General features: G+C 43.4%; 1 protein-coding gene across 1 annotated transcript in view; it reads right to left on the reverse strand.

Annotated features, from left to right (window-relative positions):
• Nucleotides 1–18,625, reverse strand: part of LOC102932297 (nardilysin) — an 86,376-nt gene extending 67,751 nt beyond the window's left edge. The window contains exons 1-3 of the mRNA XM_043553148.1: nucleotides 18,325–18,625; nucleotides 4,830–5,109; nucleotides 4,375–4,456 (exon numbers count right to left, since the gene is read on the reverse strand). Coding sequence (XP_043409083.1) covers nucleotides 4,375–4,456; nucleotides 4,830–5,109; nucleotides 18,325–18,524 — 562 coding nt within the window. The 5' untranslated portion in view covers nucleotides 18,525–18,625. The remainder of the gene's footprint in view (nucleotides 1–4,374; nucleotides 4,457–4,829; nucleotides 5,110–18,324) is intronic.
• Nucleotides 18,626–21,772: the final 3,147 nt, after the last annotated feature.

Raw genomic sequence — 21,772 nt, forward strand, 5'->3', positions numbered from 1 at the left:
TGAGCAGCTCCCTTTTGAACTCTCCCTCCACTGGGAGCATGCCCAGCAGGGCGTGGCTGCCTGTGTCCATTACTTACCCAACATGATTAATCCCAAAACAACTTTCAGAAGTTGAGCTCAAAATGAGAGGAGGCTGAAATACAGTTGATGAAACATAAAATTGAGTTCCTTCCTTGTCTTTTGAGTTAAAATATCAATATCCAGATTTCTATGCGTGTAAAGGAGCTTATGTAACAATTTGTTGAATCAAAATAGAAGTAAAATTAGGGAAGACGGAACAGCTGAATTAAGAGTTTTGTTAGAAACCTGCACCAGCACTCCTGTCCCGTTAGCTCAGGATCAATCATGTGTGTTTTAGACCATTTGAGCGATTTGGTCAAAACTTCCTAACAGGCTAGATACTGAACAAGCAAATGAGTCCTTTACACTTCTTCCTCTAACACTTTGAAGAGCCAGACATTTCTATCAGTACAAACCATCAGATCTCTTCCCCAGACCTTTATTATGCACCTTGATTACTCTATTCTCCTGTCTGGCCTTTTTGCAGGAGGGACTGATTTAAATAATTTATTTTAATCATGATTTAAATCAGCAAGTAGGAACCCCTGATTTAAAGCATCAACTGTAATCTTGTTTTGAATTTTTACTTTTTAGTTATTTTCCTAAAGAAAGAGTCATTCTCAGTGGCTGATATAAACATTAGGACATGTTAATTTGCAACTCAATATAGCCATTACACTAAATTTGGTACTTCTTTTTACTAAACCAGGAGGATACATTATATCTATATGCATTTATTTAAGCAATTATATAGCTTAACATACATTTATTAGGATTCCTATATTTTACAATTTATTATGTTAAAAATGGTGAATGTTGTACTTATTTACTGGAAAATGTTTCTTTTTCTACTCATGATTTGTATCTCACTGCATTTGGATGGAAATTTCAATTAAATTAGAAATGCAGAAAAACAGCTTTTTAAATTTGTTTTTATTAGTTAAATACAGCTACCTTAAATGTGCTGGACACAATGAAAAAAAGTAAGTTTGTCATAACATATTTTGCATTTAATACAAGCTGATTTGTTAAAGAAAGAATTGACTGTAGTTAATGACTTGAACTGATTATTTCTGGTCACTATGTCCTTCAACATTTTGGAACTAGTTCTCATCCTTTTCTACCTCGTTTTTATTCATGGATTAGATTAGGAAAACAAGTTTTCCTGCTTTTTCAGCTCCCAATTTTGAATGAACTAGTCAAAATTCTCTCTTTCTACCTGCAGAAGAGGCAATTGCCATCAAAACCTTATGTAGCTTCAAAAAAATCTGGTTCAAGGTTCTTAGCCAGTTACTTCCACCAGTTCACTGGTCTGACTTTCTTCAAAACTTTGGCAGCAAACATGTTGCTTGAATAGTTCTATTCACCCCCAGTCCTGAAATCTATTCTGATTGATGGATGAATATTAGATGCCCATGCCATAGCAGGTTTCAGAGTAACAGCCGTGTTAGTCTGTATTCGTAAAAAGAAAAGGAGTACTTGTGGCACCTTAGAGACTAACCAGTTTATTTGAGCATGAGCTTTCGTGAGCTACAGCTCACTTCATCGGATGCATAGCATATCGTGAAAACTGCAGAAGTTTCTGCAGTTTCCACGATATGCTATGCATCCGATGAAGTGAGCTGTAGCTCACGAAAGCTCATGCTCAAATAAACTGGTTAGTCTCTAAGGTGCCACAAGTACTCCTTTTCTTCATGCCATAGCAGCACTTCCTCCTCAGCAATTAAGTATTTACTGTGATACTTTGTATTAAGAATACTGGCCAAAAAACAAGGCAGAGTAAATGCTTCATCTGCTTGTTCGCTGCCTGCAATTTAGCTTTGTTTTTAAAGTGTTTCCTTAAATTCTTGCCAAATTTTAACAACATTAGCAGTTATCTTTTTGCAATTTGTCCAAAGCAATGGAAATAGATTTTAGTATAGTCAGTATAATTTCTACATTTCTCTTTAGCTGGATGTTAACTACTCTGGTATGTGAAATTTCCATTTATTTTGTCACAATTTTCTTCACAAATTGTCATCAACATAGGCCAGATCTTTAATAAATGCTTCAAAACGGTCAACCACTAAATTCCATCATATATCTTAGAGGAGAATTAGCTGTGATCCTCCTCTTTTCAGTGAAGCTGAAGCAAAGTGATTGTTAAAAAACAACAACATTTCAACAACATTTTCCATTACTCCTGGTATACCTCCGTCTTTGGCTAAAAGATACATCAAATGAGCTCTGTACCTATATAAATTTCAAGCTCACTTTTTTATCCACTTCTAAATTTCTTCTCACCTTAGTGTCAGCATTTTTATTCATTTTAATTATTTTTAACATATAATAATAAATGTAGGCATTGTCATAAATTGCCATAATTTTAATTAGGTTTATTTTAATAAGAAAATTTAATTTACATTAAAAATTTAAATTTAAATTAAAATAATCTGCTTTTGATTTTTTTTTAATTATCCATTTTTACCCACCCGACCCTGATGCCTCCAAATTAGCCTCCCTCATGTCCATTTAAAATGTTGCCATTAGACTCATGTTCCTAACGGTCATAGTGACACACAACAATGGTTAAGGGCTAGTGTGCAAAGATCACTGCCTGTCATGCTGACCAATATTGCTTCATTGTTCACTTGTATTCTCCTGTGATCTATATCCATCTGATATCTCCAGTCTTTCCCTTAGATTGTAAACCCTCTAGGGCAGGAACCATCTTTTTCATTCTGTGTTTGTACAGCACCTAGCAATAATGGGGTCCTGATCCTTGATTAGGGCTAATAGGCATGATGGTAATATAAAAAATAATGACTGCTGTGGTGGTTCTCGGGCTATCCAGGACAGAGAGTCACCTGGTTACCCCCGGCCTCCCGCATGAGGGAGTCAGCTCTCTAGCACCACCAGCCTTTCAGCCACTCAAGCACTCTCCTCTGGGCTATGCCAACCTTCAAGGCAAAGAAAGGGCTGGCAATAGATGCACCCCATACCTCTTGAATCATTCCCTTGTGATATCCAGCCCCTGACACTGGCTACTCACAGAAATTCCACAGAGGCATTATACCCTACTTAACTTTTTTAACTTAAATCACCGCTCCTGCATAACACATAGCACTTGTAATAAAACACAAGAAGGTTTAAGAAAGGATAGAGATTCTACTGGAAACGAGAGAGTGATGGAAACAAGTTATTACAACCCAAAATAAAATATGACCCTAGGTCTACACTTATTAATAGTTACCTTTCATGTCTAATAAAGTAGGTTTTTCCCCAAAAGTTCTGTCTGTTGCAGAGCTGGCTGGATTCATAGGAATCAGGATCCAATTTTTCATGAGAACAACCTGCTCCTCAAAATGTCTCCTCAGTGAAATCATCCAGAATATCTTTCCCTCATCTGTGTTATCTGAAACAGTCTTTTGTTTCTATTCATAGGCAGGGCATCCCTGTCTTGTTGTAACATTCCTTTTTTTACCCTCAATAGCATTTGATGATTTGCAGTTGTCTCTTATGATTTTTCCTTGATGGTTTTGGGATTGAGCAAGGCTGAATAATCAAGCCTTGCATTGCATTACCAACTAAACAGGGCAGAGTGACAACTCCCTCCTGCCTGAATGGCCCACCACCAAGACATATCTCCTAGTAACTAATTTTTTACTCCAAGTCTATAAAGCATACTTTCAATATAAATTCATTATTCCTTAAATATCACCCATACATACACCTTGCAAATATATGAATCTTGACAAGTTACTAGCTTTTCTGGAGATATCCTAATGTTACTCTTTATGGACAAATTTCCTGTAAGGCACATGTTTGGTGTAGTGAATTTGTCAGGTCTGAAGTAGGAGTTGTTTGCAAAGAACGGGGGGCCCTTTACCTAGGAGCCTCTGTGTCACAATCACCGCACCCACTCTTCACTCTACCATGCTGTCTCTACCACATCAAGCACAGCATGTGATCCTCATCTTTAAAGCCCTTCATCATTTAGCTCCACCCTACCTTTCAACTTGTTTTTATTATGAAGTTTAACCACCCCCATCAACTTTGTATCACCAGTGATGCCAGCCCCATTTTTCCCACATTCACCTCCATGCATTCTTCGTGCAACCTCTTACACTTGGGAAGAACTCCCCATGATAATTCATGAATCCCCTATCTTAGCCTCTAACATCCCTCCTTACAACCTTTTTGATGTGGTACCTACATATCACACCCATCTGGCATTCTGCTTCTAGAATTTTTTATACAAATCAATAAATCCATAATAAGGTCACTAAATTTTCCACTTTGGGAGGAAAGACTGAAATGTAAGCTGATACATACTGTGCTCCAGAAAATGTGCCAACCCAGGCAGATCCTCAGGATCACAGAAACTGCCAACAGCAACACAAAGAGCAGCTGCAGACTGCAAAATAAACACACAGACACTGAGGAGTCACTTCTAAAAAAAATTGCAGTCATTTTATCTAGTAGACAAGAACTCCAGTTCTAACAATCTCACAGAGCTACTCTACACTCAAAGAGGAGTGAAACAGGCCAGAATGTTCTGCTGGAAATACGAGCTATGAGTCCATAAGTAATGGCAATATAGGCTCAACCCTGAACAAGAGAGGTAGATGCTCCGATACCAGGGACAGAGGCCATATAAGTAACTAGATTGATAGGACATTCAGGAACGGAGGACTAGCCTGTTTGTCTTACCACAATATTTAAGAGCTTAGGACCATGACAGTAGTTCTCCACTTAACAAGCTTTCACTCTGTAGCATTAGCACATACCAGCTTCTCTGTTCCATTTCTCTTATTTGCTTCTTTCTTTCCTGTTAGTTCTTCCATTTCCATATCATCAGAATTATTGGGATCCTCCTCCTCACCATCATCATCTTCATAATTTTCCTTGTCCTCTTCCATCTCTGCTACCGAGTCATCATCTTCATCAGTTTCAATCTCGATTTCATCATTATCCTCCCATTCCAAAGACTCCTCAGAAGGAACACTATCCATGTTATTTCCATCCGAAATCAGTAGTGCACACAAGCCATTTTGTAATGTGAGATACCTGGGAAATCAAGAATAATAATAATATTTTGAATCTTCGATTGTCCACCTAAAGCAATGGAACTCCCAAAGAAAGTCTGAAAAATTCTGAATTTTTCATATTTGTTCTAGGCCAGCGGTTCTCAAACTGTGGGTTGGAACCTCAAAGTGGGTCGCAACTCCATTTTAATGGGGTCACCAGGGATAGCTTAGACTTGCTGGGGCCCAGGCCCAGAGCTGAAGCTCGAGCTCCACTGCTTCAGGCCTGGACGGCAGGGTTCAAGTTACAGGCCACCTCCTTGCGGTTAAAGCCTTGGGCTTCAGCTTGGACCCCACTCTTCCCCCTGGGGCAGTGGGGCTCGAGCTTTGCCCCCTCCCTCTCCTCCCTCTCCACCCACCCACCCGGGGCAGTGGGGCTCGGGCGGGCTCAGGCTTCGGTCCCCCATCCTGGGGTCATGAAGTAATTTTTGTTGTCAGAAGGAGGCCAGAGTGCAATGAAGTTTGAAAACCTAGAACCCCTGTTCTAGGCTTTTGAACTGCATTCCCTTCCCCACAGTGATGTTCTTGAAGATCTGCTAAGCTTGAAAGGTAGTTTGAGAGCAGAAAAGTTTAAAAAAAAAAAAAAATCTACCAGTCCCTTTTTGCCATTTAATTATATTCCCAGACAAAAACTGGGTTAAAATGGAGATAAGGTTGAGAGTACATTGGTAATTTAGAGTAAAAAGCAAAACAGGGATGTTGTAATTACTCCCCCCCCCCCCCCCACACACACACTCAAAACCAAAAGCATTATAAAACCAGGCAGTTCATAGTTAAGTTTAAATGTAAGAGAAAGCCGAATGTTTTCATTTTATTCTATATAGGTTCTTATACTATGCTCATTACCACAGTATTTGAACACCTTTCAGCACTGAACTGAGCAATGTGGCTAACGTCTATCACATGTTCTTTGTTCTCTCTCTCAGCCTCTTCCTGGGGAAGAATTCTGTGTGCATGCAGGTGCTTTTTTAGTAGGATGTTTTGTTTTAAATTATATTATATATACACACTCACACACTGTATGTGTTTATATTAGAGAAGGGAAGGTCAAAGAAATGCAATATGCACATAGAGGAGAAGTGTTGAAGTTTGTGATGGTTCTTAGCTCCTGTGAGTTCATTACACAATCTCAGACCAGCCTGAGCGAGATCTGTCTCCTGCACAGATGAGCTTTTCCCTTATTGTAGAAAGGCCCATTGTGCCAGAGGAGCAGAGCTGCTGACCATGGTGTTCATGTTGGACTTCTAGGTAATTTTAGATATCCTGGGCCCAAGCTATTGAGATCTTGATGAAAAGGACCAAGACCTTGAACTTGACATTTTATAGGAAGCCAGCATAGTGAGCAGAGGACAGGTTTGATGTGATAGAGTGCTTCTCCTGAGTGAAACAGGTTAAGCACCGAAGGCTTCATGCCCAGGAATACTGCATTGCTTTAGTCTACATGAGAGGTGACAAAGGCATATATAAATGTGGCCAGGTCATTGGCCAACAGGATGGGATGAAATCTCCTAGCCAACTGGAGATGATAGACAGCATTACTTAGATGCAGTTATATGACCTCTTAGTGCCAGCGAATAATCTAAAAACACTCCCTAAACTACAGACTGAATTGATCAATTGTGGGTGTGTGTCTTTAAATAAAGGAGACCTCAACTTTTCAAAATACTTTCCTCTGCCCATGAGCATAACTTTTGTTTTGCTCAGGTTCATCTTAAACCTGCTATTCTTTATATATGAAATGATTTTGTCCAAGCCCTGGCCCACCTTGGTGATAGTAGTATGGTCTTATGTGGTGAAGAATAAGTAGAGCTGTATGCCATCCGCATATTGCTGGCACTTGTGTCCATGTCACCTGAATAGTTCCCCTAGTGGCTGCATGTAGATGTTGAAAAGAGGTGCTGAAAGAATTTATCCTTATGGGACTCCACAAGTGAGGGGGGCTATGATAATTAGGCCTATGAATTTACCCTCACTGTAAACTCAACTGTAAAACTGAACATTCATAAACTCTCACAATGACTTGTTATATAAAGTAACCTAGTTCTTTTAAAAAAAAATAAACACATGTAAGAAGGAGGCAGAAAGGCTGAACTAATTTAAAAAGAGTTTTACTGATACTACTTCAAGGACTGTTACTATTATGACTGACAAACAAGAGGAACAGAGGTCTGAAAATCAATTAACCAAAATACGTGCATCAGAAATTCGGCCAATTGGTGGACACAATACTGAGAGGATAGATTATTCAACCCAACACTCCTTTCTGGGGGGCGAGGGTGCTGTCTTAAAAAGAAAAGACTTTTAGTAAAAACTAGCAGAAGAAGCAGGTGTGTGCCAACAATGGAAGCAAACTTTATCACCATTGCTGCCACCTCACTATCTCCTGAAACCGCAGATATTCTTCATCCTAATCCTGCGAGATGTCCTGACCGGACCACGCCTGATAGAAGGAACCAAATGACACAATCACCTGCACTGTCTCTGGCTAATTTCTGAACATCAGATGGGATATGAGACTTCATCTTTCCCCTCGGCACTCTCCATGTGTCCTTTTCTTTCACCACCTTCTTTCTTAGAGTCTGGCTTTGATGGCTGTCACATGCTGCTTGTACACGGTAGATTGCAGGACTGCTACAAGTAGGTCAGGCTTCTGCACCAGTTTTGGACTGGCTACAGAACATCCATCATGAAGAGAGATACAAGAGATGTGTTCTCTTTAAGATACTTTAAAGCACTGTCAGGTATGGCTGTTACCAATCCAGGTAAAGTATGTTACTCATAGTGCCACCTAATGGCTGAACATTATAATAGTTTTAGCATTCCATCACATGTCCCCCTTTAAGTTTTATATTCATACCATTTACAAAATTTTACACTATCAAGCAAACTTTAAAGTTCAATACATATCAGTTTGTTAAGTGTTTCTGAATCATAATGGTTTCCTAATTACATGACTCAAATGCCTAATAACTTTGTGATCTGGCTGTCCATTAGTTGCAACGGCTGGCTGTGGTTGGTTTGGAATTGTTGTATTCTTCTTGTTCTGCATCTGCCATCTGTAGAGTTTGCTCTGTTGGATTGTTCCTTCTGAGGAACAAACTGAAGATGTGACAACTTCTCTTGAGTTCTGAATTTTTCCATAACTTGTGAATTTATTCTGAAAGATTTTGTAGTTAGGGACTTGTCCCTCTTTCCCGCAGGGGGTTTATGATATTTTTATCAGTCATGCTGTGTCTCTTTACTGCTTCTGAGCTAGTTTCTGTTTTTTCAAGTTGCTCCTGGTTTTTGTTTTGCTCCTTCACTAGTTCACTCTACTTTATTATCTGGATAGCTGTGTGTAGGGTTAAAACTGTCTTTAATTGTACCTGCTGTGCGATGCTTTTGTCTGTAAGCCCAATAATCAGTCTCTCTGATATTTTCATGTTTTACAATCCCCAAATCTCAGTTTTCTGCCAAGGTATGAAAGGCTCTTACAAAAGATTCAACACATTCCCCTGGTTCTTGAGCTCTATGGTGAGAACACATCCATTCATAAACCACATTTCTCTAAGGTATAAAGTATGCATCAAACATAGCCAAACTCTTTCAGTCATCCTTGTGACTGTCACCAGTAAAGGCAAAGGATTTAAAGATATACTCTGTCTGCTTCCCCATAGCACAAATTAAAGACAATACCTGGATGTCTCCAGTTTTCTGGTGGAGTTTAGTAGTAATGCGAAGTCTTGCAAAGTACTTCTTCCAGTCAGTCCATTCTGAATGTCTGTCAAAGCTGAAGTTTTCTGGTGCATCAAAGAGTGATATGTTGATTATATCAGTCCTGCAACCTTTGTTGTTGTTTTTTCTTCTGTTTGAAAACTTTGTAGCTGATTTCCAACATTGCATATTTGCAATACTGCTGTAAGCCTGTGACCAGAAAGAGGCAACTAAAAGAAATGTCCTAAACAGCCTGATGCCGGTTCAAGTTTCCAGATCTCAGAGTGGATGACAAGACTGTGCATTGGGCCTATGTTTTCCCAACAGTGAGTTTGCATTTTCTTTCTTTGCTATTCTTTACTTCACCCTTTTCTGTGTGTTTGTCTTGTTTTAGCTTCTTAGGAAACAGGACTTTAACAACATCAACAATATAAAAAGCTCCAGCTCATCTCAACTAACTTCTCCTTTTCCCTCCAAAAAAAACAAAACAAAACAAAAACAAAAAACCAAACCCCACTGACACAGAATACTTCTTTCTCTGAAGGACTCAGTTTTAAACTAAATTTAACTCAAACTAATCAACAGATTTAATTATCAGAATATTCCCTCGAAGAGTAGGTGCTGTGGTTCTGAGGCAGACAGTCTATCCTTTAGACGTAATAGAAGTTGAATCCCTGTTTTGTGTGTAAAACTCAACTCAAACTTAAGTACAGAACTGCATTTGGCACCCTCACAATTAGAGGTGCTTGAAAAATGCAGACTTTTTTGTCAAAATTTTAAATTTAAAAATACTCAATTACTTCATAACAGAGGTGGGCAAACTCCAGCCTGCGGGACCGTCCTGCCTGGCCCTTGAGCTCCCAGCCATGGAGGTTAGCCCCCAGCCCCTCCCCTGCTGTCCCCCCTCTCCTGCAGCCTCAGCTCGCCATACCACCAGTGCTCTGGGCAGCAGGGCTGCGAGCTCCTGCCGGGCAGCGCGGTGGCATGGCTGGCTCCGGTCGGGCCGCGTAGCTGCCAGTCCTGCTGCTCTGAGTAGCATGGTATGGGGCCGGGGGGGGGGGGTTAGATAAGGGGCAGGGGGTCCCGGGGGGCAGTCAGGGGACAGAGAGTGGTTGGATGGGGCGGAGGTTCTGGGAGGGTGCGGTCAAGGGACGGGGAGGGTTGGATAGGCGTGGGAGTCCCAGGGGGCCTGTCAGGGAGCAGGGGTGTGGATAGGGGTCAGGGCAGTCGGGACAGGAGGAGGTTGGATAGGGGATGGGATCCTGGGAGGGCAGTTGGGGCAGGGGGTCCCAGGAGGAGGCAGTCAGGGGACAGGGAGCATGGGGATTGGATGGGGGTGGGGGTCCCAGGGGGCTGGTTGGGGGGGTGCCCAGGAGGGGACGGTCAGGGGACAAGGAGCAGAGGGGGGGCTGGATGGGTTGAGGGTTCTGAGGGGGGCAGTCAGGGGGCGCGAAGTGGGAGGGGGCAGATAACCTGGCCCCTGCCCCCTGTTTGGGGAGGCACAGTCTTCCCCACCTGGCCCTCCATACAATTTCAGAACCCCAATGTGGCCCTGAGACCAAAACGTTTGCCCACCCCTGCTTTATAACCTTGTCACAAACATCAAAGTTGAAAAAAAAAATCAGGGCAACTCTAATAGGCGTTTTTAAGCTTGCATAAGCCTGATTTTAATAAACAAGCCATAACTTCTTCATTTTTAAACTAGATAGTGATAACACGGGTCATTCTTCAATTCACACTTTGTGTGTGTGGATTTATAAAACAAGGAAGAGTAGTGTATGTTAACCCTAGTTGTGTTGTGTTTACTCAGAGCTGGATTAAGGCAGTCTGGAGAACATTACACACCACCTGTGGCTTCACCCACCCCCATTAGGAGTGGCAGATTCTCACTGAGATGCATATGGAAGTGTACACTTCTCAAAGCTATTGGTTCAGACTGTCTGCATATTTAGCCAGCTGTAATTGCATCAGTTACAACCAGGTCAGAGACCTTTCACGGGGGCTGCAGGGCCTCCCAGCTGAAACCCAGTGCCCGGAGCCCTTGCACTCCCCCCAAAGCATGCAGTGGCGCGGTGCAGAGCTGAAACCAGCACTGGCGCGGGGCAGAAGCTGGGAGCCCCTGTGCCCCCACAGTCTGAAGCCAGGAGTGGCGCGGGGTCAAGCTGGGAGCCCCGGCACCCCTCTCCCCGCTGAAGCTGGAAGCAGTGGGGGAGCTCCAGCAGCCCCCCCCCTCGGGTGCCCCCCTGGGCTGAAGCCAGGAGCAGCGCAGGACTGAAGCCCCGAGCCCTGGCACTCCGCGTGGGAAGAAGCCCATAGGCAGAGACTGGGGGGGCACAAGGATGTTGTCCCCCCAAACTGCAGTGCCATATCCAGAGTGGGGTAGACCTAGGGGGACGCTTCAGCCCCCCCTTTCCCTCCTCATCTCCCCCAGTTCCCCTCAGGCCCTGCCCTCTGGCCAGGTTGTAGGTGGGAAGCCAGAGCCAAGCAGTGCACGGCAGCTGCTCCTCTGGCTAGTGGTATCATGGAGCAGGCAGCTGTGGCTTTCCTCCATTTGCTGCTGGTGCCCAGGATTGTGGCTACTCCTCAGCTCCCAGCCCCTTTGACTGCTTATGCAGCTGGTAAGAGCTGCCTGGGCAGAGGGACCCAGCTCCGGGACAGCAGAGCCCTCGGGGAGCAGCCATCAGAGGAGCTTCCCAGCACATAGCCTCTAGCTAGCCTCCTCCCTGCAACCTGAGCTACCCCCCTGCCCACACACAGCCCCTAGTTACCCCTCTACCTCCACTGAGTGGTTTTCAAACTTTTTGAATTGAGTCCCCACTTTGAGTTACATTTTTTGGTTGCATCCCCCCTGGGTTGCCTGCTGAGGTGAGTCAGGGAGTGGAGGTGGCACTCCCTCCCTGGACCGCGTTGTGCGGAGCTGGCCCAAGCCCTACCGGCCCTTGCCCCGCATCCCAAAAAGCAGTCAAACTACACCTATGCCCAATGCCCCCCTGACTGGCCCCAAGCCCCCCTACACCCGAACTGGGCCCTGGAGTTTTTATAGCATGTTGAGGGGGGCCTCAGAGAGAAAAAGATTGAGAACGCTGTTCCAGAATATATACAATTGTAGACCCTATACAACTTATTAAATTTATATTACTGTAGTGTGAACAGAGTCATTTGTCTTCACGTCCTACAACAAAAGCCTTGTACCCAAATGGATACTGCTTCTGCTAGTGACCATTATAGCATAATAGAGTTTAAGGCCAGAAGGGGCCATTATATCATCTAGCGTGACCTCCTGTACATCACAAGCCATTACAATTCACCCAGATACCAATATAGTAAGCCCAACGACTTTAGTTAGTCTAAAGCATTTCAGCCCTCAGGGCAGTAAACTTTGTGCCACAAGCAGAAAACAGGAAAGACAAAGGTGCCACCGGTTCCTAAGATTCATAAATTCATAGATTCCAAGGCCAGAAGGGACCATTGTGATAATCTAGTCTGACCTTCTGCATAACACAGGCCATCAAACTTCCCCAAAATACTTCTTAGAGCATACCTTTTAGAAAATATACAATCTTGATTTAAAAATTGTCAGTGAAGGAGACTTCACCAAGATGCTTGGTAAATTGTTCAAATGGTTAATTACACTCACTGTCAAAAATGTATTCCTTATTTCCAGTCTGAATTTGTCTAGCTTCCAGTCATTTGATCAAGTCACCCTTAATGTTCTCTTTGTTAACCTAAATAGATTGAGCTCTTTGAGTCTATCACTGTAAGCTATATCTTCTAATCCTTTAATCATTCTCATGACTCTTTTCGGAACCTTCTCCAATTTATCAATATCCTTTTTGAATTGTGGGCACCAGATATGGACACTGTGTTCAGCAGTAGTCGTGCCAGCGCCAAATATAGGGATTAAAATAACCTCCCTACTCCTACTCAAGATTTCCCTGTTTACGCATCCCAGGATCATATTAGCTCTTTCGGTCACTGCATCATGTTGGGAGCTCATGTTTGCTGATTATCCATCATGACCACAAAATGTTTTTTACAGTCACTGCTTCCCAGGACAGAGTATCCCATCCTGTAAGTACACCATACATTCTTTGTTCCTATATGTATATATTTACATTTAGCCATATTAAAACACACATTGTTTGCTTGCGCCCAGTTTACCGATCAGTGACCTGTCCTATTCACTATTCCACTCCCCCAGTTTCAGTGTATGCAAACTTTACCAGTGATGATTTCATATTTTCTTTTAGGTCGCTGATAAAAAAAGATGAATAGCATAGAGGCAAGAATCAATCCTTGTGGGACCCCACCAGAAAACACTCACTTGATTTCAGTTAGCCAGTTTTAAATCCATTTAATGTGTGCCATGTTCATTTTATATCATTTTAGTTTTTTAATCCAAATGTCGTGTGGTATTAAGTCAAAACACTTCAGAAGTCTCAGTATATTACTTCAACACTATTACCTTTATCAACCAACTTGTAATCTCATCAAAAAAAGATATCAAGTTAGTTTGGCAGGATCTATTTTCCATATACCCATATTGATTTGCTTTAATTACATTAACTTCCTTTAATAATTTATTTATTGAGTACCGTATCAGTCACTCCATTATCTTGCCTAGGATCAATGTCAGGCTGACAGGCTTATAATTACCAAATCATCCCAATTACCTTTTTTTAAAAAAATATATATATATTGTAATGGCAGGGAATTTATTAGGTAAGATATACTCAGATGATCCCAGCAGGAAACCAAACCATTTGCTTCTGGGGAAAGCAGGGAAAAAAGAAAGTCCCTGCCAATCTGACCTGTGGGAAAATTCCTTCCCAACTCCAAATAGGACAGTAAGTCTGTCCCTAAGCATGTGAGCAAGACACACAGCCAGGCATCTAGAAAGAGAATCTTCTGTGCCACCTCAGACCACTGGTTCACCCTGAATGGTGTCCCAACTCTAGTTGTAGCCAATCTAGCCAGCTGTGCAACAGGGGAAATAATTCCTGCCTGATCACTGCAGGCAATCAGCTGAAGCCCTGAAGCATAAGATTTAATTATATAGAGCTGCAAGTGTTATAAACATGGTGAGCACACAATTATATGAAGTGTAGCAACGTAGCTTCCGTATAATTTCAGAAGAGAATATTTTGACAGAAATTTTAAGCCTCTTTGGCTATTTCTATCCATGTTTTTATCCTTTCTAGATCTTTGTATTTCTTTACACACTTCTCCAAATAAGTAAAAGGGAATATAATAATACTGTTCTATTTACTCCCATCTTCAGGTCAACACTGATGATGTTTACTAAACACAGCAGGAAAAAGTTTCCATTATTAAGGTCAGCGATTAACTCAGGAACAGGTGAAAGCAATTGGGTTTTAGCTAGCAAAACTGAGGTGGGAATCTCAAATAGTGCTAGATAATGCTGAATAGTAATGCTATTTGGTCAAGCATTCTTTACTTTTTCCAAGTTGAGTTGAAGATGGAAAGGAAAAGATTATCCATACATAACTGAATGCTAGTCACTGAAAGCATGACACCCACATCTTTAAGAACACAAGACTGATCAGAAGGCTGCAAGCAGACATTCTTTCCCAGACACTTGATTACCACTGGCGCTATTGAAATGCCAGTAGTGATTCTGATGGATCCAGCTTACCCCTTGCTCCTAGGGCTCACAAAACCGTATACTGGCCACCTCAACCGCACCAAGGAAAGACTCAGTTACCAGGTCAGAAAGTGCAGAATGACAATTGAACATGCTGTTGGTAGAGTGAAGGGACACTGGTGGTGTTTAATCACTAGACTGGATCTCAATGAGAAAAATATTCTAATGGTTATAGTTACCTCATGTGACCTAAATAATATTTGTGAGGCAAAGGGGGAAAAAAGCTGTCACAAGGATGGAGGAGATTGGCTGTTCAAAGTCTGCTCTGACAACAGCCATTACAAGAGCTCAACATGGAGCTATGCAGTTGAGTGAGGCTTTAAAAGAGCACTTTAACAGTCAGCGATAGCAGTGCTCTGTACAGGAATGTTCTGTGGACCTGAAGCTTTGAGTGCTGTTAGGAAATGTGTAGTGCTTTCTGCATATTTACACACATTATGTTTTATCAAAGCTATGAATTATCTGGTGCTTGCTGTACATTTATAAATATGACTGGGGGGTGTTTTCCAGAACCTCTTGAGTTTTGCGGTGCTGTACATTTACAAGTACTCTCTGCTTTGAGCATTGCTATGCATTCTGAAATGTGTTGTGAACTAATAAGAATAATTATTTAAAAAATAAGAAATTTGAGTGGCAAAAACAGTGCAGAAAAGCAATGTGCAAAAAACAGTAGGCACTGCAATACAAACTTTGAACTGAATTTTTAGAATTGGAAAGGCAATAAACATTTGTCCATTTCAGTATACAAATGTCATCCCTTGTGCTACACACATACTGACCTATGTTGTTGTATGTTAAGCAGTGGTTTTCCTTGCAGTCCACATAGGGATTAGGATGTGGCCCATGATGCCACATGATATGCTTTGGGGTCTCAGGACTGCTTCTACAGAGCTCTCTAAGGACTGTAAAGCGCGAGGAGTCTGAGATTTTGGGGCCTGTAGGGCAACCAGCATCTGCAGCATTCGAGTTTGCTGCCTGAAAAGCTCCTTTATGTCTTGGTGCATCTCCCTTTCCCCTTCCTGCTGGGAATCCTAGCCTTCCCCCATCTGCTTTTTCATTCTCCATAACATCTGTCACACTGGCTTTCCAGGACCTTTGTTCATGGTCTGAAGCAGCAATGGCTTGCAAGATCTTGCTGAGCTAATCCTCTTCTTTCTCCTCTTCAGGATCAGATGTTCTGCAGCTGTGCAAGGGGAACCCCTCAAAGCCACAATGAAAGCTGCTGATAAACAGGCAGATGTATCATTGGATTTATAGTCACAACAGAGAGGGAATAAGTTTCAAACTCGCTTCCCTTATGCCCATAAAAAAATTAATAAGACTTGCTTATTGACATTTCAGCTTTGAAGTATCTCTGCACAGCACCACTCTTCAGCCCCAGCCATGGTGAGTATGGGCCCATCCGGGGCGGAGGAGGAATTCTGGTTGCATGAAACAATCAAATTTCGGTCCCTATTCCATTCTATGCATATAGAGCAATGGCACTGAATATTGGCATTATTTTCCATAGGCAGTGGTGGTTTTAGCTGATATCTCACTCCTGAGGGTAGCAAAGCCACAGACAGCACAGCTGTTACTGGCATCATGAAGCCACTCAGGCCAACATGCCACTAGCCTCCTTAGTGCAATGCTGCCAGCTGAACTCATCATGGTGACGTGTGGGAAAGTATCTTCTGCAGAAGAAGAAATAACGCAGCCATCCCTAGAAGCCTTCAGGAAAGGATAGTGGAGTATCACCATGAACGTTTCATTGAGATCTCTCAGAAGGATACAAGGGACTTCTTCTGTATATAAGCTGCTCCACGTGGCCCTCTCCATGTCCAATCCAGCGGAGGAACTAAAAGCAGATACCACCCCTCTCTCTCTATTTGTTGTACCTCCATTTCTTCATGTATGAGTAAAACTACTAAAAGTTTATACCAGTGTCTTGTTAACTTGAGGATGGGCCGGGAGACATCTTTACATTTAAGCATCATATGGAAAAATGCATGTACACGCTTACCCAAGGTCCCTTCCTCTTCATTGGGCTCATCCATATTTGGTTGCCAGGACTGACTAGACCACGGTGGAGTCTCAGACAGGTCTTGATTTGTATGGTTGGACACCCTCCCCACACCCCACATCTCCCCTCCTCCTCTTCCCTGTTCATGGCAGGGGTCCACATCTCAGACTCCTCCAAGGTATCCACAGTGGTTTGCAGAGTGCTGGTGGGGCCTCTGTCAAATATGGCACAGTTTGTTGTAAAAGCAAATCAGCAGCTCACCACTAGATTGATTATTGGCCTCCCTTGTCTTGTAGCATGCCAGCTGCAGTTCCTTCGCTTTCCTGGAGCACTATTTCTGCTTCCTGTTGCATCTCTTTGCCTGCATCCCCCATGCAATCTCCTCATAGATGTCCACGTTTCTACAGCTGGTCCATAGCTGTGCTTCCACAGCCTCTTCTCCCTACAATCCCAGGAGACCCAGTATCTCTTGTATACTCCAGGCAAGAGCATGTCTGGTGTGTTGAGCCTGTCTGGTTGGCTGGCTAGTTACACATAACAAGGGAGAGTTCCTAGACAGGTTCACCAAGGTAGACAATCAGGAAAAGCAACGAGGAGTCCTTGTGGCACAAGGACTCCTCATTGTTTTTACTGATACAGACTAACACAGCTACCACTCTGAAACCAATCAGGAAAAGGCATTTCAAAAATACCATCAGTCTCTGTGACCCCTGAGCAGTGGAATTTACAGTTGTTATAAGAGCTGCGATTGTTGCAGCAAACAAGGCATTATGGGACAGCTGCTGGAGCACTGTTAGGGTCCATACATATCATGCACCATCTACATGCACACTCAGTAGATCACCCATTTCTCTACACGGGTCAGGCACGTAGTTTAACTGCATTGCAATAATTAGGTTCTTATGTCTGCCAGAAACAAATCTGAGTATAGACACATGCACAAACAGGTTGACAAAAGGCAACGTATACCAACCTAAAGTTGGAGTGTAGATCAGGCCTTGTTTGCCATAAGTTAGCTTTGGTTAGATAGTGTAAAGACACAACAATTTGGTGATTTTTTTTTTCTGTCAATGGACAAGTGCATTATTCTGCAGCTGCTAGCAGGGACTTCAAAAAATATTTTATGCCAATTATCCAGGCTCAAAATTTCAAGTTAGAAACAACTTGTCCAGTGTGAAAAATCAATAACCCTGGCTGACGGAGACAAGCATTTCTCTACAGGCTGTATAGGTACCATCCAGCAGAGTTAAAATTTCTTAACATTAACAGGTTTCAGAGTAGCAGCCGTATTAGTAAGTGAGCTGTAGCTCACAAAAGCTTATGCTCAAATAAATTGGTTAGTCTCTAAGGTGCCACAAGTACTCCTTTTCTTTTAACATTAACAGTGTATGTGGTTGATGCTCCATGACCACGAGACAGAGCACTGAAAAGAGGGGCTGAGGGGGAGAAGGAGCAAGTAGGTAGGGGCAGGAGGGGGTTGAAAAGGTTAAATTCCTTATGAAGAATCCTGGCAGATAACACTGCTCTGCTTTCTCAACTCCCAATAAAAACAGACATACTAATCGAGGGCAGGACCTTCACTGCTACAGAGAACTAAAGCACCATCACTGTGACCCTGCTACGTTTTTAAATTATTCATGAGTTCACGTTTGCTGATATGGAAGCAACTGGAAATGGGGGGGGGGGGGGGGAGAACCAGTGTGTTTTAGTTTCTTCTTCCAGGGTTACTATAAGGCAGGGGAACCGCCTATCCCTCTGCACCATCCCCGTGCTGCTTGGGGGTGGGAGGGAAGACGGTGCCTTCCACCTTCTTCCCAACACGGCCCCCTCCCCCTCACCTGTACTGCTTGGGGTCACTGGGGGACTTGACAATGGCAGGGTCCCCCAGTCTGGGGTTAGCCCTGCGGCCCCTTCCTTGCTCCTCAGACTCCTCCGGGGGCAGTCGGGCTGTAGCACCTCGGCCGCCCGCGCCGCCTCGCTGCCCCACGGCCAGCTCCGGGCAGCTGCAGCTAGACAAGGGCTTGCCCTTGCCAGACATAACGGCGCCTGAGCCGACCCTACCAGCTCACAACGGCTGGCTACGGAAGGGCAGTCCCGCGGTCTCCTTTCCCGCCTCCCTAGCGCCACCCCTGCGCTCCCCACGAGGCCCCGCCAGCCCTAGCGCAGCCGGGAACGGCAGTTCACCCCTACACTGACGGTTGGAACCTACCCAACCAATCAACATACAGCTATATGGTGACGTACCTTACCGCCCTATGACGGTTAAATCAAGCCAGTTTTAACAGCGTGAGAGAGGGGGGCAAACCATGGTGATCGTGAGGGGAGAAACGCACGCGCCTCACGAAAGCCCCCGGACCTCAAATAGCAGCAAAGAAGGAGCTAGAATATAGACGAGGCTTAAGGTCTCAGCCTCCCCCGCCCATATTTCAGGGTTCGGACTGGTTCACTGACACACACACCCCCCACATCCCGCTCTGGACTCTTCCATATACGGTATTGGAAGAGGCGGGCTTTCCCCCAAATATTCTCTCCCACTGGTTCAATGAGCTGTCGCTGACTGTTTGCGGAACGAGTGAGCATGCGTGGAAGATCCCAAGGTACTGGATGCTGGGAGAGGTGGAGCGTTCCACATGGGGAATCCAGGGAACGGGGCAGAGGTGTCAGTTCAGTGAAACTTAACTAACCGGAGTGCAAGAGCTAGAGGCCTCAGGCAGGCCTGCGTGTGATGTGGGTACCACTTGCCCCCAGGTTAGGGGGCTCACTCCCTTAGTGCAGAGGTGTTTACCCAACAGGGGATTAGCAAGTGTTGGGCAGTGTAATCTTCACTAGCACTGTTCCCTCTAAGCTGTGCGCACACAGATCCTAAACCCCGCACACATGGCGATACGCCACGCACACAAAAATTTGCACAGAAGCACAACAATTTCCACAGAAGAAATTTTTTGTGCAGACGGCCTGTCAAAAATTAGAGGGAACATTGCTCGCTAGGAAACAGGTTTCAGAGTAGCAGCCGTGTTAGTCTGTATCCGCAAAAAGAAAAGGAGTACTTGTGGCATCTTATATTTGAGCATAAGCTTTCGTGAGCTACAGCTCACTTCATCGGATGCATTCCAGGATGTCTACCTAGTCAGGCAGCAGTACAATGCCAGAGGATATAAGCATTGCGGCTTTGCAGAGAAAGATTCAGGGTGCAGGTTAAACTGGGGAGTTTGGTAAAGTGCAAGCAATTTTCACAGGCAGAAGATATCTAGTGTGCAACCTCTGATTTTTGCCTTTATACATCTGAAATGAAAACACTTTGCAGAACTCCTGCCCAAGCAGAAGTAATCCTTCCTTGCACTTGGAAAAGCGTCACTTTCAAGAATAGAATGGGTGCTTGCCAACAGAAAACTTTTTTCATTACACGATGCTGTAAAGAAATAGGAATTTAGTGGTCCTGATATTCCAGGGTGCTTGATTTTAACAAATGCCTGCATATGATAGGCTCTCAAGAGCCTAGTATCTGAAGTAGTGAGGGAAAGTTCAAATAGAAACATTTTCATATTACAACCTAACAGCCAGTGTTATTTTACAGCCTAATGCTAGCCAGCAACATTTCATTATCCAATTAACTACAGCCTCATTGAAGGGAATGCATTGGTAAAGTGGTGTCCAAGTGGAAAAGTCTTCATATGCACAAGAGCTTTCAAACATACAACAAGGCTGCTGGCTCTGGTCATGGATTTAACAATTTCTGTAACTGGGCTCAAAATGAAAAAAGTGGCTTTTATTTTTGTCTGCACTCTAACTAATGGAACTTGTGTCAAACACTTGATCTTCATTAGGAATATCCTGAACCAACCCCTAGATAACATATTGTAGGGAGCAATTCTTCAGGGAGGAGCTAGCTCCTCTAGGAATAGATGTTTTACTCCTAACACATGTGGATCAAATCCTGAGACGCCTGCTCAGTTTTTACTCAGGGAAAATTCACCCTCAGCTCCGGATTTAGCCCCATAACTCTGCTCCTCACAAACAACACACAAAAGCAAAGAGAGAATGAAATAGCTTTGGAGTGTTTTGGTCCTGCTTTGAGCAGGGGGTTGGACTAGATGACCTCCTGAGGTCCCTTCCAACCCTGATGATTCTATGAAGGGAAACCAGGTGCGGCTGGAGCGCCACTATTAATACAAAAAGAAAAGGAGTACTTGTGGCACCTTAGAGACTAACAAATTTATTTTTGCATAAGCTTTCGGGAGCTACAGCTCAAAGCTTATGCTTAAATAAATTTGTTAGTCTCTAAGGTGCCACAAGTACTCCTTTTCTTTTTGCGAATACAGACTAACATGGCTGCTACTCTGCAACCTAATATTAATACAGTGAATGTTAATTAAAGTGTGAAGTGACACCGCTTGCTGTTGGAGACAGGGAAATGAAAACGCAAATAGTTTTGATGCAACTCGGTTTCCAAAGAAGTTAGTGGGGACTTCATACTAATCCCCAACTAAATCATCCCAGCCAGGGCTTTGTCAAGCCTGACCTTAAAAACCTCAGAGGAAGGAGATTCCACCACCTCCCTAGGTAACGCATTCCAGTGCTTCGCCACCCTCCTAGTGAAAAAGTTTTTCCTAATATCCAACCTAAACCTCCCCCACTGTGACTTGAGACCATTACTCCTTGTTCTGTCATCTGCTACCACTGAGAACAGTCTCGATCCATCCTCTTTGGAACCCCCTTTCAGGTAGTTGAAAGCAGCTATCAAATCCCCCCTCATTCTTCTCTTCTGCAGACTACACAATCCCAGTTCCCTCAGCTTCTCCTCATAAGTCATGTGTTCCAGTCCCCTAATCATTTTTGTTTTCTTTTTTCATTTTGTTGTCTTCCTACCAATTCAGAATCTCTTCCCTTCTGCACCACTGAACCTAGTCTTCGCTCTGCTCCCTTGTGACTTACAGGGCAGGCTCTAATCAGCGCCAGACATGAGCGAATGTGACATAACGGTTATGTGCTGCCACTGCTGTCACATCAAAAGCTGCTACCAGTAAATTTTGCTCGCAATTACTGACACATAACGATTTTTTTTGGTACACAGTCAGAATTTGTTACTTTCTTCAGTATTTGCTACATCTTACCTGTTACAATCTCTGGGCCGGGGTCGCAAATTTTGACAGGACCTCTAACTAAAATTTCATACAGATAATGACTTGTTTATACTGCTCTGTATAGTATACACTGAAATGTAAATTCAAGATTAATATTCCAATTGATTCATTTTATAATTATATGGTAAAAATTAGAAAGTCAGCA

This window comes from Chelonia mydas, chromosome 8 (assembly GCF_015237465.2).
Source record: "Chelonia mydas isolate rCheMyd1 chromosome 8, rCheMyd1.pri.v2, whole genome shotgun sequence".
Classification (NCBI taxonomy): Eukaryota; Metazoa; Chordata; order Testudines; family Cheloniidae; genus Chelonia; species Chelonia mydas.